The sequence below is a fragment of the Musca domestica genome, unplaced genomic scaffold (assembly GCF_030504385.1).
Source record: "Musca domestica strain aabys unplaced genomic scaffold, Musca_domestica.polishedcontigs.V.1.1 9, whole genome shotgun sequence".
Classification (NCBI taxonomy): domain Eukaryota; kingdom Metazoa; phylum Arthropoda; class Insecta; order Diptera; family Muscidae; genus Musca; species Musca domestica.
The window spans coordinates 5,783,894-5,803,055 of NW_026712435.1; the positions used below are offsets into that span (position 1 = coordinate 5,783,894).

Here is a 19,162-nt window from a genome sequence, read left to right on the forward strand (position 1 = left end):
GAAACATACAACAACAACACATTCACAAATTAAATAACTTTTAATCATATTATACTTAGCAAAACTAAAAATATTGAAATGATTGAAGAATTAACACAACACCAACATATCTCCTATTCCCTAATCGTGGTCGGAAAATCCATAAATATAAAAGTTAAAGAAAAATTCAGGAGAATTCTTCCACAAGGGGGGGAGGAGTTACGTATCCGTACCCCACCGATCTCTACGCCACTGCAAACATCGACCACATAGTTGCAAAATATGTATCAAATATCAATAAGAACAACTCAGCGAAAACTAGCGTCAACAACTGAATGTGCTTCCGCTGGTTTTCGACTGACATACAAAACGTAAAATATGCTGAGTGGACATTTCCACCAAGCAACCCAAAGCTTAATAATGAAATAAATGATTAGTCTTAAGATTCACTCGAAATGGTAGAGCGAAAGATTTAGTAACAAAATAATTCAAATCCTCCGAAATACAAAAGATGGATCATTTCCAGGGCTGCTATTTTTGCCGATTTATCGGAATTTTGACGATTTTCCACTCTAAGAATGGGAAATGCCGATTTTTACCTCAAAAATTATGATATTTTTTCGATTGACAAAAATTGCTCACATTTCAAATTAAGAATTTTTTTAAGTGAACCGAAATTCATAATTTACTTAACCAAATGGAGTTACTTTTTGGAAGATTTTTCAGTAATTTCATCAAATAGGACGTCATAATGGACTGACTTTATGGACACCAAAAATTTTTAAATAATGATGAAGTGTATTTTTGTTTAAATGCAGAAGATATTGTTTCCTAAACAAAACTTTTCAAATATTAGTTGAACAAAATATTGGAACTCGTTGATTATAATTTTAATTCATTTAAATGTTTAACAATTATCGACCCGGAAAGAGAAATACCCACAATTAATTTAGAAAAAGAAGGATAATGTCTATAATCTGAGTTTAGGGCAAATAGGATTATTCTTCCATGGCCTAATAAATACTCTTTTCATACCCTCCACCTTTCTATGGAGGGTATATTAACTTTGTCATTCGGTTTGTAACTCTTCGAAATATTTATAATAGACCTTACAAAGTATATATATTCTGGATCAGCGTAAAATTCTAAGGTGATGTAGCGATGTCCGTCTGTTTTGTATGCAGGTCCACGTCTTCGTATAGCTCCCATATAACGGTATCTCCCGATATTCGGCATTTTGATGATTTCAGCAACATTATTCACCGGAATCGTTTCAAATTTCGTATTGGAAGATCTTAATGGTTACTACACACTATGGACAAAAAAATCGTATGCAGGTCCACGTCTTGTTTACTTGCCAAAGAGGTCAGCTGAAAATGTGCACCTTCGGTTGGCCACCAGAACTCAAGCGCCAGCCATGGTGATGGTGTGGGCCGCCATAACAGCCGATGGTCGCTCTCCGCTCGTATCAATCGACTATGGAATCAGAATAAATGCCGAATATTATCGCGAAAATATTCTGGAGGGTGTATTAAAGCCTTGGGCACGCAAACATTTTGGCCGCAGACCTTGGACATTCCAACAGGACCATCGCACTCAGTACGCGAGTTACGTATTCGTACCCCACCGATCTCTAAGCCACTGCAAACATCGACCACATAATTGCAAAATATGTATCAAATATCAATAAGAACAACTCAGCGAAAACTAGCGTCAACAACTGAATGTGCTTCCGCTGGTTTTCGACTGACATACAAAACGTAAAATATGCTGAGTGGACATTTCCACCAAGCAACCCAAAGCTTAATAATGAAATAAATGATTAGTCTTAAGATTCACTCGAAACAATAAAGTTTTTTTCAATTTGATAAACCAAATAAAATTTGTGTTATCTTTCAAGTTTAACTCCGAAGAGTTAAACATATAATTGGCGCAGTCGAAAAAAAACCTACAGAGATAATCGTACTAACCAGCAAATCGGGAACAATCACAGAAGAATATTCATCACTTAGCAAGGACTCTCGTAAAAACTGATAATTGTATCTGATAAATTGCCCACAAAAATCTTAAGAAGTCATTCAATCCAGAGGGAATTTATTTTCCAGACGGATAAGGAGCAGCAGTTAAAGAAATTCTATTTATGAGCAAAAAGCTGCAAAAAGCATTTGACGCAAACAGAGACCTAGACGACATGGAGGAACTACAGGCACAAATCACAAAGTTCCAGGAAGTAATAATGCAGCAGGAAGAAATGATCCTGCAGCAACAACAACAGATCCAACATCAACAACAAACCCATCCACCAATCAACAACGAAACTAACAATTTTTTCTTATCCCCCAGAGATATTTTGGAGCAATTTAGACCATTGAATGTGTTCAATGAATGCAGTTTGGCGAGGGTAAGGAACCTAAACGAACTATTTACCTTTTTTGAAAAATCGAAACACGAGTTGGCAGAAATATATGATTTCGATGCCACTAAGCCAGATATATATTCACCCGGACCGTTGAGGGCACATCTAAGCGGAGAGGAAAAGATGATAGATATAATTCTAAAATACACTAAACTAGGACTAAACTAACCAAAAAACCGACGAACAAAATTCAGGAAGCAACAGGGAATCAGAAAAAGAAAAATGGAAAGTACCTAATGGTTCCAAATTTTCTCAGAAAAACAAACATTTCAAAAAATTCCTTACTACACCCAATATTAATAATGAAAACTATATACAAAAAAACACAACAACTCACAAAACAAACGGTTCAGCCCAAATTAAACTCTCACATATGAGCGTAGACACCCAACTGTCAAATTCCCCATCATACATGGAGTTAGAAGCAATCCAAGACACACTACCTGAAGATCAAGAGGAAGTAAATTTTTTAATGTGGCCTCAAGAACAAAATTACCAATAGTATCGATAACGATAGGTAAACAAAAAATTAGATGCTTGATAGATACTGGCTCAACAACCAGTATTCTAAAAAATAACATATTGAAAGAACAATTCCCCCAAGAAGCTTTAGAAAAACCGCACTATTACAAGACACTCAACGGACTGAATAGGGTAGATTACGTCGTAACCACTCCTTTTCCTAGGGAATTCAAGTACCCAGGGACACTCCAATGGAAGCTCATCGACTTTGTAAACGACAACTTCTCCGGCCTAATTGGCCAAACATTTTTAAAAGCTTTGAAAATTGTTATAAACTGTGACCAGCAGTGCATCGATATTTTGGGGTCCAAATTATTTTTTGAAGAATACAACTATCCAAGTGAAATTGAAAGTATATGCACATTAGACCCAATTGAAATAAATGAAATTTCACAAAAATTCAATTTTGATCATCTCAATTCTGAGGAAAAAGAAACAAACCAGCAATTGCTTTCAAAATTTAAGGAACTTTTCTTTAAAGAAGGAGATATACTTTCAGCAACGGACGAAGTTCAACATGAAATTACTATGACAGTAGATAAACCTCCTTACTCAAAGATATACAGGTACCCTCAAGTGCACGAAACAGAAATAAATCGACAAATTCAAGAAATGCTTAAACAAAACATTATTAGAAAAAGCAACTCTCCCTATAATAGCCCATTGTGGATAGTGGAAAAGTAATTAGACAACTCGGGCAAAAAGAAATACAGACTCGTCGTCGACTACCGAAAACTAAACGAATTTACGGTAGACGATAAATACCCTATCTCAAACCTTAACTCTCTGTTGGACATACTCGGTAGATCTCAATATTACACCACCCTTGACCTAGCCAAGGGCTTTCACCAAATTCCAATCAAGGAGGAAGATAGGAAGAAAATGGCATTTTCAACGCCAACGGGTCATTATGAGTTTATTCGAATGCCCTTCGGTTTAAAAAATGCACCGTCAACGTTCCAAAGACTAATGAACGAAGTCTTAAGGATCATATAAATAAAACCTGTGTCGTCTACATGGACGATATCCTCGTGTTTAGCACATCCTTGGAGGAACATATAACCATCCTCGGAAAAATCTTTAAACTTTTGAGAAAGGCAAATTTAAAAATTCAAGTCGACAAATGTGACTTTCTAAAAAAAGAAGCACAATTTTTAGGCCATGTCCTTACCACTCATGGCATCAAGCCAAATCCGGATAAAACATCCATAATACGAAAACTTAAAGTCCCAACTACTGAAAAACAAATCAAATCTTTCATAGGAATGACAGGCTTTTACAGAAAATTCATAAAAGATTATGCGAAAATCGCATTTCCATGTCCAAATGTCTCAAGAAAAACGAGAAAATTAATGCCAACGACCCGGCATATCTCGTTGCATTCGAAAAACTAAAAGATCTTGTTACTAACTCGCCAATATTGAGATACCCTGATTTTCGCAAGAAATTTAAAGTAACAACTGATGCAAGTAACTTCGCAATAGGGGCAGTACTCTCTCAAGAGGGACACCCAATTGCATATGCATCTAGAACCCTAAACAAGCACGAATGTAACTATGCAACAATCGAGAAAGAATTGCTTGCCATAGTATGGGCAGTACAATATTACAGACCCTATTTGTTCGACAGGGAATTCGATCTAGAAAGTGACCATCGACCACTCAAGTGGCTAATGACTAAATATACAGTGAAAGATATAAACCCCAGATTACAGAGATGGCTAATAAACTTGGAGAATACAATTTCACAATAGATTATATAAAGGGCAAAAACTATTTTATTGCGGATTTCCTAAGCCGAATAAAAGACGACGAAATAAACCATTGGGAAGATGAAGAAAATACAGGTAAAGATATAGAAATAGAGCAACCAGATTGTTCAATTACATGATAAACACGAAAACGCCTCAATAGAAGTACAAACCGTCCACTCTCGAGAGGAGGAACTAGGATACTATATACCTATTCTAGAAATGTTTGTCAATAGATTTAAAGTTCAAATTATCTTAATAAAAGAAAAAAGAGAAACTGTTACGACAATCTTCGGGAAAAAGAGGATTTTCATAGAAAGAAGCGATATAACCAACGGATATGTGATCGACATTCTACGAAGAGAAGTAACAAAAGGAAAAGTAGGAATCTACACCTACCTCAGTGACCATGAACATTATCAAGTTTATAGAATCTTAGAGGATGAGTATTCTGCAAATCCACATGTTAAGTTCGTCAAATGCACCAAAAAAGCAAGAGACATAGAATCTGAAGACGAACTAAAAACACAAATCGCACTTTTTCATAAAAACGAAAGCGGGCATTGTGGTATAACTATGAAGAAACTAGAGATGAAGGTTTCATAAAAAATTATAGAAACGTCCGCCACAAAGAAGAACCGAAATTTAGGAAACATAAACTCACAGGAATACACGAATCTAATATAAAAAGACCCAATAAATTTTCATCGGAACCAATTTCAGACAATGATCTTGCTAGTAATACTAATAACCCAAATGACAATCTCGGGAGCGGACTTCAAAATAACCCCAATTGACAACGATAACGGATATACCAGTCTTAACACATTTGAAACTAACATCGTAAATGAAACCAAAATAGTCCTACATGTAATACAACCAATAGAAATTCTCGATGTTATTGATGCTCTAGAACAAAACACAATAAACCTAGGTAGAAGCTACAAGAATATAATAAAACTCCAAATAAACATGCTTAGAACAAAACTAAGGTCTATCATGCTATCAAATAATAGATATAGACGTGGTCTTCTGAATGTCATAGGAACAGCTCATAAATGGCTTTTTGGAATTATGGACGATGACGACAGGCAAATTATTTTACAAAAATTAGACACTGCTAATAGTAACAATCATAATATTGTACAAACAATCAATGAACAAGTCACTATTAATAATCATTTCAATGATAGCCTATGTTTAATAAAAGATAGTATTTTAGACGACAGAAAAAAAATTAATAATGCAATAAACACTATTCAAACTCAAAACTCAGAGATAAGAAGCGAATTATTATTTAATGAACAACTGATTAAATTAAAAGTTTTAGAAAACAAAGTCGACCAGATCATAGAAAACATATATTCTGCCAAATATCTTTCATCCCTCCATATTAACATCTGAAGAAATAGACAAATACAATATAGACTTTTATAAGTTAAGCCTGATAAAAATGGGTGTACTACTATACAACAATAACTGTCTAATATTTTCAATAAAATACCCATAAACTATACAAAACACATTGTGAAATCAATTATTCCTATACCTAACCATAAGTTCTACGAAATAGAAGAAAAACAAGAAATGTTTGTAAACATTAATAATATATCTTATACTTACGAAGATAAAAATCTAAAAGATCTAGTACTATCAAAGAATTTTATATTTAAAGGAAACTGTAAATTAATTTTTAACAATAACACCTCTATTTGACGATGAAACTATTATTATTAAAAATGCTCGCAATACGAAAATTAAGCTGAAACCAAAACACAAGTAATTTATTAAATGGAAATAACATTTTAATGTTCTCAAATTGTAAAATCACTATACAAAATGAAAAATTTTAAAATTAAAAAGAAAACTACTTCGAGAAAATTCCTGACTATGAAACATACAACAACAACACATTCACAAATTAAATAACTTTTAATCATATTATACTTAGCAAAACTAAAAATATTGAAATGATTGAAGAATTAACACAACACCAACATATCTCCTATTCCCTAATCGTGGTCGGAAAATCCATAAATATAAAAGTTAAAGAAAAATTCAGGAGAATTCTTCCACAAGGGGGGGAGGAGTTACGTATCCGTACCCCACCGATCTCTACGCCACTGCAAACATCGACCACATAGTTGCAAAATATGTATCAAATATCAATAAGAACAACTCAGCGAAAACTAGCGTCAACAACTGAATGTGCTTCCGCTGGTTTTCGACTGACATACAAAACGTAAAATATGCTGAGTGGACATTTCCACCAAGCAACCCAAAGCTTAATAATGAAATAAATGATTAGTCTTAAGATTCACTCGAAATGGTAGAGCGAAAGATTTAGTAACAAAATAATTCAAATCCTCCGAAATACAAAAGATGGATCATTTCCAGGGCTGCTATTTTTGCCGATTTATCGGAATTTTGACGATTTTCCACTCTAAGAATGGGAAATGCCGATTTTTACCTCAAAAATTATGATATTTTTTCGATTGACAAAAATTGCTCACATTTCAAATTAAGAATTTTTTTAAGTGAACCGAAATTCATAATTTACTTAACCAAATGGAGTTACTTTTTGGAAGATTTTTCAGTAATTTCATCAAATAGGACGTCATAATGGACTGACTTTATGGACACCAAAAATTTTTAAATAATGATGAAGTGTATTTTTGTTTAAATGCAGAAGATATTGTTTCCTAAACAAAACTTTTCAAATATTAGTTGAACAAAATATTGGAACTCGTTGATTATAATTTTAATTCATTTAAATGTTTAACAATTATCGACCCGGAAAGAGAAATACCCACAATTAATTTAGAAAAAGAAGGATAATGTCTATAATCTGAGTTTAGGGCAAATAGGATTATTCTTCCATGGCCTAATAAATACTCTTTTCATACCCTCCACCTTTCTATGGAGGGTATATTAACTTTGTCATTCGGTTTGTAACTCTTCGAAATATTTATAATAGACCTTACAAAGTATATATATTCTGGATCAGCGTAAAATTCTAAGGTGATGTAGCGATGTCCGTCTGTTTTGTATGCAGGTCCACGTCTTCGTATAGCTCCCATATAACGGTATCTCCCGATATTCGGCATTTTGATGATTTCAGCAACATTATTCACCGGAATCGTTTCAAATTTCGTATTGGAAGATCTTAATGGTTACTACACACTATGGACAAAAAAATCGTATGCAGGTCCACGTCTTGTTTACTTGCCAAAGAGGTCAGCTGAAAATGTGCACCTTCGGTTGGCCACCAGAACTCAAGCGCCAGCCATGGTGATGGTGTGGGCCGCCATAACAGCCGATGGTCGCTCTCCGCTCGTATCAATCGACTATGGAATCAGAATAAATGCCGAATATTATCGCGAAAATATTCTGGAGGGTGTATTAAAGCCTTGGGCACGCAAACATTTTGGCCGCAGACCTTGGACATTCCAACAGGACCATCGCACTCAGTACGCGAGTTACGTATTCGTACCCCACCGATCTCTAAGCCACTGCAAACATCGACCACATAATTGCAAAATATGTATCAAATATCAATAAGAACAACTCAGCGAAAACTAGCGTCAACAACTGAATGTGCTTCCGCTGGTTTTCGACTGACATACAAAACGTAAAATATGCTGAGTGGACATTTCCACCAAGCAACCCAAAGCTTAATAATGAAATAAATGATTAGTCTTAAGATTCACTCGAAACAATAAAGTTTTTTTCAATTTGATAAACCAAATAAAATTTGTGTTATCTTTCAAGTTTAACTCCGAAGAGTTAAACATATAATTGGCGCAGTCGAAAAAAAACCTACAGAGATAATCGTACTAACCAGCAAATCGGGAACAATCACAGAAGAATATTCATCACTTAGCAAGGACTCTCGTAAAAACTGATAATTGTATCTGATAAATTGCCCACAAAAATCTTAAGAAGTCATTCAATCCAGAGGGAATTTATTTTCCAGACGGATAAGGAGCAGCAGTTAAAGAAATTCTATTTATGAGCAAAAAGCTGCAAAAAGCATTTGACGCAAACAGAGACCTAGACGACATGGAGGAACTACAGGCACAAATCACAAAGTTCCAGGAAGTAATAATGCAGCAGGAAGAAATGATCCTGCAGCAACAACAACAGATCCAACATCAACAACAAACCCATCCACCAATCAACAACGAAACTAACAATTTTTTCTTATCCCCCAGAGATATTTTGGAGCAATTTAGACCATTGAATGTGTTCAATGAATGCAGTTTGGCGAGGGTAAGGAACCTAAACGAACTATTTACCTTTTTTGAAAAATCGAAACACGAGTTGGCAGAAATATATGATTTCGATGCCACTAAGCCAGATATATATTCACCCGGACCGTTGAGGGCACATCTAAGCGGAGAGGAAAAGATGATAGATATAATTCTAAAATACACTAAACTAGGACTAAACTAACCAAAAAACCGACGAACAAAATTCAGGAAGCAACAGGGAATCAGAAAAAGAAAAATGGAAAGTACCTAATGGTTCCAAATTTTCTCAGAAAAACAAACATTTCAAAAAATTCCTTACTACACCCAATATTAATAATGAAAACTATATACAAAAAAACACAACAACTCACAAAACAAACGGTTCAGCCCAAATTAAACTCTCACATATGAGCGTAGACACCCAACTGTCAAATTCCCCATCATACATGGAGTTAGAAGCAATCCAAGACACACTACCTGAAGATCAAGAGGAAGTAAATTTTTTAATGTGGCCTCAAGAACAAAATTACCAATAGTATCGATAACGATAGGTAAACAAAAAATTAGATGCTTGATAGATACTGGCTCAACAACCAGTATTCTAAAAAATAACATATTGAAAGAACAATTCCCCCAAGAAGCTTTAGAAAAACCGCACTATTACAAGACACTCAACGGACTGAATAGGGTAGATTACGTCGTAACCACTCCTTTTCCTAGGGAATTCAAGTACCCAGGGACACTCCAATGGAAGCTCATCGACTTTGTAAACGACAACTTCTCCGGCCTAATTGGCCAAACATTTTTAAAAGCTTTGAAAATTGTTATAAACTGTGACCAGCAGTGCATCGATATTTTGGGGTCCAAATTATTTTTTGAAGAATACAACTATCCAAGTGAAATTGAAAGTATATGCACATTAGACCCAATTGAAATAAATGAAATTTCACAAAAATTCAATTTTGATCATCTCAATTCTGAGGAAAAAGAAACAAACCAGCAATTGCTTTCAAAATTTAAGGAACTTTTCTTTAAAGAAGGAGATATACTTTCAGCAACGGACGAAGTTCAACATGAAATTACTATGACAGTAGATAAACCTCCTTACTCAAAGATATACAGGTACCCTCAAGTGCACGAAACAGAAATAAATCGACAAATTCAAGAAATGCTTAAACAAAACATTATTAGAAAAAGCAACTCTCCCTATAATAGCCCATTGTGGATAGTGGAAAAGTAATTAGACAACTCGGGCAAAAAGAAATACAGACTCGTCGTCGACTACCGAAAACTAAACGAATTTACGGTAGACGATAAATACCCTATCTCAAACCTTAACTCTCTGTTGGACATACTCGGTAGATCTCAATATTACACCACCCTTGACCTAGCCAAGGGCTTTCACCAAATTCCAATCAAGGAGGAAGATAGGAAGAAAATGGCATTTTCAACGCCAACGGGTCATTATGAGTTTATTCGAATGCCCTTCGGTTTAAAAAATGCACCGTCAACGTTCCAAAGACTAATGAACGAAGTCTTAAGGATCATATAAATAAAACCTGTGTCGTCTACATGGACGATATCCTCGTGTTTAGCACATCCTTGGAGGAACATATAACCATCCTCGGAAAAATCTTTAAACTTTTGAGAAAGGCAAATTTAAAAATTCAAGTCGACAAATGTGACTTTCTAAAAAAAGAAGCACAATTTTTAGGCCATGTCCTTACCACTCATGGCATCAAGCCAAATCCGGATAAAACATCCATAATACGAAAACTTAAAGTCCCAACTACTGAAAAACAAATCAAATCTTTCATAGGAATGACAGGCTTTTACAGAAAATTCATAAAAGATTATGCGAAAATCGCATTTCCATGTCCAAATGTCTCAAGAAAAACGAGAAAATTAATGCCAACGACCCGGCATATCTCGTTGCATTCGAAAAACTAAAAGATCTTGTTACTAACTCGCCAATATTGAGATACCCTGATTTTCGCAAGAAATTTAAAGTAACAACTGATGCAAGTAACTTCGCAATAGGGGCAGTACTCTCTCAAGAGGGACACCCAATTGCATATGCATCTAGAACCCTAAACAAGCACGAATGTAACTATGCAACAATCGAGAAAGAATTGCTTGCCATAGTATGGGCAGTACAATATTACAGACCCTATTTGTTCGACAGGGAATTCGATCTAGAAAGTGACCATCGACCACTCAAGTGGCTAATGACTAAATATACAGTGAAAGATATAAACCCCAGATTACAGAGATGGCTAATAAACTTGGAGAATACAATTTCACAATAGATTATATAAAGGGCAAAAACTATTTTATTGCGGATTTCCTAAGCCGAATAAAAGACGACGAAATAAACCATTGGGAAGATGAAGAAAATACAGGTAAAGATATAGAAATAGAGCAACCAGATTGTTCAATTACATGATAAACACGAAAACGCCTCAATAGAAGTACAAACCGTCCACTCTCGAGAGGAGGAACTAGGATACTATATACCTATTCTAGAAATGTTTGTCAATAGATTTAAAGTTCAAATTATCTTAATAAAAGAAAAAAGAGAAACTGTTACGACAATCTTCGGGAAAAAGAGGATTTTCATAGAAAGAAGCGATATAACCAACGGATATGTGATCGACATTCTACGAAGAGAAGTAACAAAAGGAAAAGTAGGAATCTACACCTACCTCAGTGACCATGAACATTATCAAGTTTATAGAATCTTAGAGGATGAGTATTCTGCAAATCCACATGTTAAGTTCGTCAAATGCACCAAAAAAGCAAGAGACATAGAATCTGAAGACGAACTAAAAACACAAATCGCACTTTTTCATAAAAACGAAAGCGGGCATTGTGGTATAACTATGAAGAAACTAGAGATGAAGGTTTCATAAAAAATTATAGAAACGTCCGCCACAAAGAAGAACCGAAATTTAGGAAACATAAACTCACAGGAATACACGAATCTAATATAAAAAGACCCAATAAATTTTCATCGGAACCAATTTCAGACAATGATCTTGCTAGTAATACTAATAACCCAAATGACAATCTCGGGAGCGGACTTCAAAATAACCCCAATTGACAACGATAACGGATATACCAGTCTTAACACATTTGAAACTAACATCGTAAATGAAACCAAAATAGTCCTACATGTAATACAACCAATAGAAATTCTCGATGTTATTGATGCTCTAGAACAAAACACAATAAACCTAGGTAGAAGCTACAAGAATATAATAAAACTCCAAATAAACATGCTTAGAACAAAACTAAGGTCTATCATGCTATCAAATAATAGATATAGACGTGGTCTTCTGAATGTCATAGGAACAGCTCATAAATGGCTTTTTGGAATTATGGACGATGACGACAGGCAAATTATTTTACAAAAATTAGACACTGCTAATAGTAACAATCATAATATTGTACAAACAATCAATGAACAAGTCACTATTAATAATCATTTCAATGATAGCCTATGTTTAATAAAAGATAGTATTTTAGACGACAGAAAAAAAATTAATAATGCAATAAACACTATTCAAACTCAAAACTCAGAGATAAGAAGCGAATTATTATTTAATGAACAACTGATTAAATTAAAAGTTTTAGAAAACAAAGTCGACCAGATCATAGAAAACATATATTCTGCCAAATATCTTTCATCCCTCCATATTAACATCTGAAGAAATAGACAAATACAATATAGACTTTTATAAGTTAAGCCTGATAAAAATGGGTGTACTACTATACAACAATAACTGTCTAATATTTTCAATAAAATACCCATAAACTATACAAAACACATTGTGAAATCAATTATTCCTATACCTAACCATAAGTTCTACGAAATAGAAGAAAAACAAGAAATGTTTGTAAACATTAATAATATATCTTATACTTACGAAGATAAAAATCTAAAAGATCTAGTACTATCAAAGAATTTTATATTTAAAGGAAACTGTAAATTAATTTTTAACAATAACACCTCTATTTGACGATGAAACTATTATTATTAAAAATGCTCGCAATACGAAAATTAAGCTGAAACCAAAACACAAGTAATTTATTAAATGGAAATAACATTTTAATGTTCTCAAATTGTAAAATCACTATACAAAATGAAAAATTTTAAAATTAAAAAGAAAACTACTTCGAGAAAATTCCTGACTATGAAACATACAACAACAACACATTCACAAATTAAATAACTTTTAATCATATTATACTTAGCAAAACTAAAAATATTGAAATGATTGAAGAATTAACACAACACCAACATATCTCCTATTCCCTAATCGTGGTCGGAAAATCCATAAATATAAAAGTTAAAGAAAAATTCAGGAGAATTCTTCCACAAGGGGGGGAGGAGTTACGTATCCGTACCCCACCGATCTCTACGCCACTGCAAACATCGACCACTTAGTTGCAAAATATGTATCAAATATCAATAAGAACAACTCAGCGAAAACTAGCGTCAACAACTGAATGTGCTTCCGCTGGTTTTCGACTGACATACAAAACGTAAAATATGCTGAGTGGACATTTCCACCAAGCAACCCAAAGCTTAATAATGAAATAAATGATTAGTCTTAAGATTCATTCGAAACAATAAAGTTGTTTTCAATTTGATAAACCAAATAAAATTTGTGTTATCTTTCAAGTTTAACTCCGAAGAGTTAAACATATAATTCGCGCCACCCAAGAATGGTTACAAACTGAGGTTCCTCGCTTCATTTCCAGCGCCCAATGGCCACCAAAATCTCCGGATAGCAACCGTTGGACTATTGTGTTTGGAGTATTTTGGAATGCAAGGTTGGTACTAAAAAATACCAAAGTGTCGATCACCTCAAGCAAGCGCTTCGCCGGGAATGAGCCAAAATACCGCAGAGTAACATTCGGGCAAATATTTTCCCAATGTGACCTTACCTTTATGCCTCAGTTATTTGCAACGTGTATGAAAAATTCTATTATACTCGGGCTCTTATAGATTATTGTTGATGCAGTCGTTTGGTTTGATCTACAAGAAAAGACCGAATCACTTCACGTCGATCGAACACGTGAAATATTTTGTGTTTAATAAAATCAGAAGGGACGGTTATAGAAAAGTCATGATGTTCAAAGAGCACGAGAGAACTTTTTCGTGCTTTATTCCCGATATTCACAAATCACAATCGAACGTGTTGTGTCTTGATATATTACTTATATTTCAGCAAGTGATATAGTGTCGAAATTTCCCATTTGTGAAATTCTCTGATCGACTCCAAATATGTCTGATGCTTCTGTGACTTTACTTTTTCAATGAAATTTTAACATCAAGATTGAACGAGAAATAAACGAAGAAAACGATTATATTTTGTTGCATTTAATTCTTATTTTATTTTGTGTCTTTTTTCAGATCGATCTTTTGGCTGCTGCGAGGTGTAATATGTTTTCACATGTGCTAGTATCATATATAACTGAATTAAAGCAATTTGGTTTGAAGTCAAGTGCTACTTATGACACAATATCTAAGGCTCTTGAACAAAAACCAAAATATGACTTTTGCATTCTTAAAGAATTAACACAATATGAAGAAGTCTCAGATCACATAAAAGACATTTCCTCATTTGATAATGACCAAACATTATTTTTTGCTGTAAGTATAAAATAATTATTCACTATCCATTAAAGTTTTTCGTTTATAATTTCAAAATAAAGATAACATTTACAATGTTAACCCGTAGCTCTCAAATGCTAAAAAGTACTGCATTGCAACTATTATGGTTATAGTTACACTACGCTTTATATTTCATTTTTTTTTTCGAAAACTTTGTGTTGTCAAATTATTTCAATCAACTTCATTTTTTTCGGATGTCAACATAATCATAAATGCCAGTTAATCAGTTATCACCGACTCCGGCGTCCGAGATATTTTCTAGTTATACCCTACACCACAAGGTGGTCAGGGTATTATGTCTTTGTGCATTTGTTTGTAACAGGCAAAAGGAAACGAGATAGACCCATAGTTCCTTTTGATGATCTGCATAGAATCACATTCTGAGTCGATTTATGCATGTCCGTCCGTCTGTCCATGTATTTTTGTAAACAAAGTACAGTTCGCATTTATTGCCCTATCCAGATGAAAATTTGCACAAATCATTTGTTTGGCCCAAGGACGAACCCTATTGAAATTGGAAATAATCGGTCAAAATGTAGATATAGCTCCCATATATATCTTCGTCCGATTTGCGTCTTTTTGTGCACCAAACGTGTAATATCAGTTGGAATAGTATGGAATTTTGCACGTACGATCAGATTGGACCTGAAAATATGTATGCCAAATTTGATCGAAAGCGGTTCAGATATAGCTATAGCTCCCATATATATTGTTCGTCTGATTTGTTATATTTGTTACCCACAGCCGTAATATGCACTCTGTAACAACAATATTTGGAGAAATATATCAAATACAGCTCAGAAATATATTTGCTAAATTTTATAGAGATCGGTTCAGATTTGGATATAGCTCCCATATATAACTTCGTCCGATTTACCTTTTAGTGTGCACCAAACGTCTAATATTTGCCCAAATGGGATGAAATTTGGCACTTACGACCGAATTGAGTCTAGATTATAGTATGTCAAATTTGATGAAGATCGGTCCAGATATAGCTATAGCTCCAATATATACTATTTATCTGATTTGTTATATTTGTTACCCACAGCCGTAATATGCACTCCGTAACAACGATATTCAGGGAAATATATGAAATACAGCTCAGAAATATTTTTGCCAAATTTTATCGAGATCGGTTCCGATTTGGATATAGCTACCATAAATATTTTATCCGATTTCATATTAATTGTGCACCAAACAAGTCCGAATTAAAATGATACAAATGCTTCGGAATATTTAGTCCTTTGAACTTTATATTATAATTATAATCATAGCGTGTATGATAGAATTCTCCCATAAAAACTTTTAATTGTTATGCGGAGCTCTGCTAAATTAGCAAAGTGGTGTAGGGTATCATAAAGTCGGCCCCGCCCGACTTTAAGAAATTCTTTACTGGTTTTTAGATATCTTTATAGATACAAAAAATTTTATTGGATTTACCATTTTGCTTTTAAATCGAAGCAAAAAATATTCAAATAAACCTATTATTTTAACAAGGGCGTGGCATTCGAAATAAGTAGGTATTACTTGACCACAAATTAGTCGATCAATTCTGGAATTGGAGGAAGATAACCGATTAAAAATATTTATTTTAGTTTGATTTGGTCAAGAAATTTGTAGTCGCCACGAGTCCTAGTGGACATACAAATAAGCCTTCCTGCGGTCCGTTGTGCGCTCTAATAGTTTATATAGTTATAGTATATCTCATCAATTTGTAATCAATTGTGTAATTTGTAACAGATCCCTGAAGATGATTTTCGATGAAAATCGAAATATTGGATATAATAAAGAGAAAAAGGAAATAACTGAATAGAATTGTTTTATTGAACTTCAGCCGAACCATCATCAAACATGCTTTTAGATTTATGTATATTAAAATCTAGAATTTTTGCCAGCGAGTTAGACCTGTTGGCTCTTATTACCTTAATGACGTGTTTTCCGAGCGTTAAGATATTTATAGTTGTTGGTTGATATTTATTGTCTTATTCAGAAAACTGCTTCATCTAAGTGTCAAAGCTTAATTTTCCTAGTGAAAAAAAAATCCGTTCTCCGGGTAAACATTTTTACTGTAGGTTTGTCTTCTTACCCATCAGACGTATTATAATAATGTCTGCATAGTAGTCTGGTTCAAATTTTGCGTCGGTTAAGTTCCTTGAGAGATTTTAATTGCAATTATCAACATGTATGATCACAAAATTTCCACTTATGACCTCCTCTGACTTTGTCACTATTATTTAGCACATGACTTGTCCAATTCCGAAGGGAAGGGATTACCTTATCTGGAATTCCGATGTCGTCCTGTACTATCGTGTTAACTATGTAAGGTGCTCACAATATCTTCTTCTGCCGATGTATCTATGTATATCGCAACACTCTGTGGGAAATAGAAGCATTGACATTACTTCCATGGCCCAATTGTAAAGTCGAAAAGAAGGACCAGCTCATGGCCCAATTATAAGGTCGACCAGAAGGCGAATTCCAAAAAAATACAACTCTGCAACCTATGTTTATTGTCAACATTTGTTATTGGGGCGAACAACTCAACAATTCGCCTAGACATAACGGCGAAATACTGTTTTGACAATAAATAATTTTTATTTTTTGCGAAATATAAACAAAAAATAATGATTCGACAAATTGGTCAAATACTATTTATCTTTTTTGATCCTTATTTCGTCGTTTTAATTGTGTATTGCAGAAACCCTTAACGTAGATATTTAACACACATATTTTAACCATAAAAGTTATATAATTGGACTGTGTTTGAATAGGAATTGAATGATGTCGTTTTTAAAACATTGAAATGGAATGAAGGGCTGATGGAAAGCCTTGCGCATTGCCTCATATAATCTAACATTAATCCTTATCTATATATCTCTTTTGTACATTATTGCCTTATGTTGTAACGGTTTCGGTTTTTGAATCGAATTATTCTCAAAACTCACAAGTGGAAGTTCTAATGCGGAATCCTGCATCCAAGGGATCGTTACCGCCACGACTTACAAATTCATCGAAAGGGTAAAGCCATGGACATAACCCTCAATCTACTCCCTGATTTCTCCACACTTGAATCATTGAAGTGGTGGTGGCTACTTTCGATGTGGCTGGGAATTTGATGATTCAAATTTGTCCACAGCTTTTCTTTGGTGAAAATAGAAAAAAGTTGAAGGCCTTTATTATGATCAAATTCACAAAACACAGCAAATCACAATTCCTTAATTTCATATTGAATTTTAACAAGTAAAAAAACATTATGTTCGGCCGGGCCAAACTTTTAATACGCTCCACATTAAACATTAGAAGAAATGTGGCAAAAACCATTAAAATGTCGAATATCGGAAGGTACCGTTATATGGGGGCTTCACCAAAACGTGGACCTATAATTACAATGTTTCGCCATACGAACTAGATAAATCTAGATACCGAATATCGGGAGGTACCGTTATATGGGGACTATACCAGAACGTGGACCGATATATCTCATTTTCAATACCAACCATCCTAGACACAATGCAAATTGCTCTGCTAAATTTTGGCGCTCTACGTCAAATAATGTAGGCTGTATCGTGATTTCAACAGACATACAGCCGGACATCGTTAAATCGACTAAGAATTTTATGCTGATTATGAATATATATACTTTATGGGATCTAAGACGAATATTTAAGGATGTTACAAACGGAATGACAAAGTTAATATACCCTCCTTTATAAAAATGTATATTTGTGAAATATCTGACAAATATTTTTTTGACATGTTTGTAATTGCAAAGCGAATCCAAATGATGTTGACAGCAAATGTAGGTATCAGCTGGTCTTACTTGTCGACCTTATAATTGGGCCATGGACCAGCTGATACCTACATTTTCTGTCAATATGATTTGAATTTGCTTGACAACTACAATAGATTTCAATACTTGTTCAATTCTGTCAAAAATATTATTTAAAAAAAATTGAACAAAAGAAAATATGGTGCTTTTTCAAACAAACAATGCAAAGGTCAAGAAATCTAATTTTTCATTTTTAAACTCCTTAATTAGAAAAGTGTTGTGTATTGATATCGTTTTGTTTTTTGTAGTAAACAAGGAAAACGCAAGAATAAAAACAAGATATTTCTTTTCAATTTGGTTTGTAGACGGGCAATGTCGGCTCATCACTTCTGGTACACGCATCCGAATTCTCATATCTCCTTGACGTCAATTTTGTATAATCGTGAATCTCTTATAAGGCGAAGAGTGTCTCTCAGTGGGTAACATCTTTTTACATTTGCTATCAGAATGTAAGGGGGCTTAATACAAAATTAACCAGTTTATATACTGATAGCATTGGTTTCAATTATAACGTATTGGTCTTCTCCGAAACTTGGTTAAAAACATCTATATTAAATAGTGAAACTTTATGTTCAAAATATCAAATATAAATAATCAGGCTTAACAATAGACTACACTAATTACTCTGTTGCTAGATCTAAATATACTTTAGACTCTCGTAGATTGTATAATCTTTACCAAGACAAGATTAAAAATAATTTTAAATCCAATCCTAAATCTTTTTATGATT

General features: G+C 34.0%; 1 protein-coding gene across 1 annotated transcript in view; it reads left to right on the forward strand.

The window, feature by feature from the left end:
- The window catches only part of LOC101895405 (islet cell autoantigen 1), a 117,983-nt gene that overhangs the window by 67,325 nt on the left and 31,496 nt on the right, over window positions 1–19,162 (forward strand). The window contains exon 3 of the mRNA XM_059131624.1: window positions 14,343–14,582. Within this exon, the coding sequence (XP_058987607.1) occupies window positions 14,343–14,582 (240 nt within the window). The remainder of the gene's footprint in view (window positions 1–14,342; window positions 14,583–19,162) is intronic.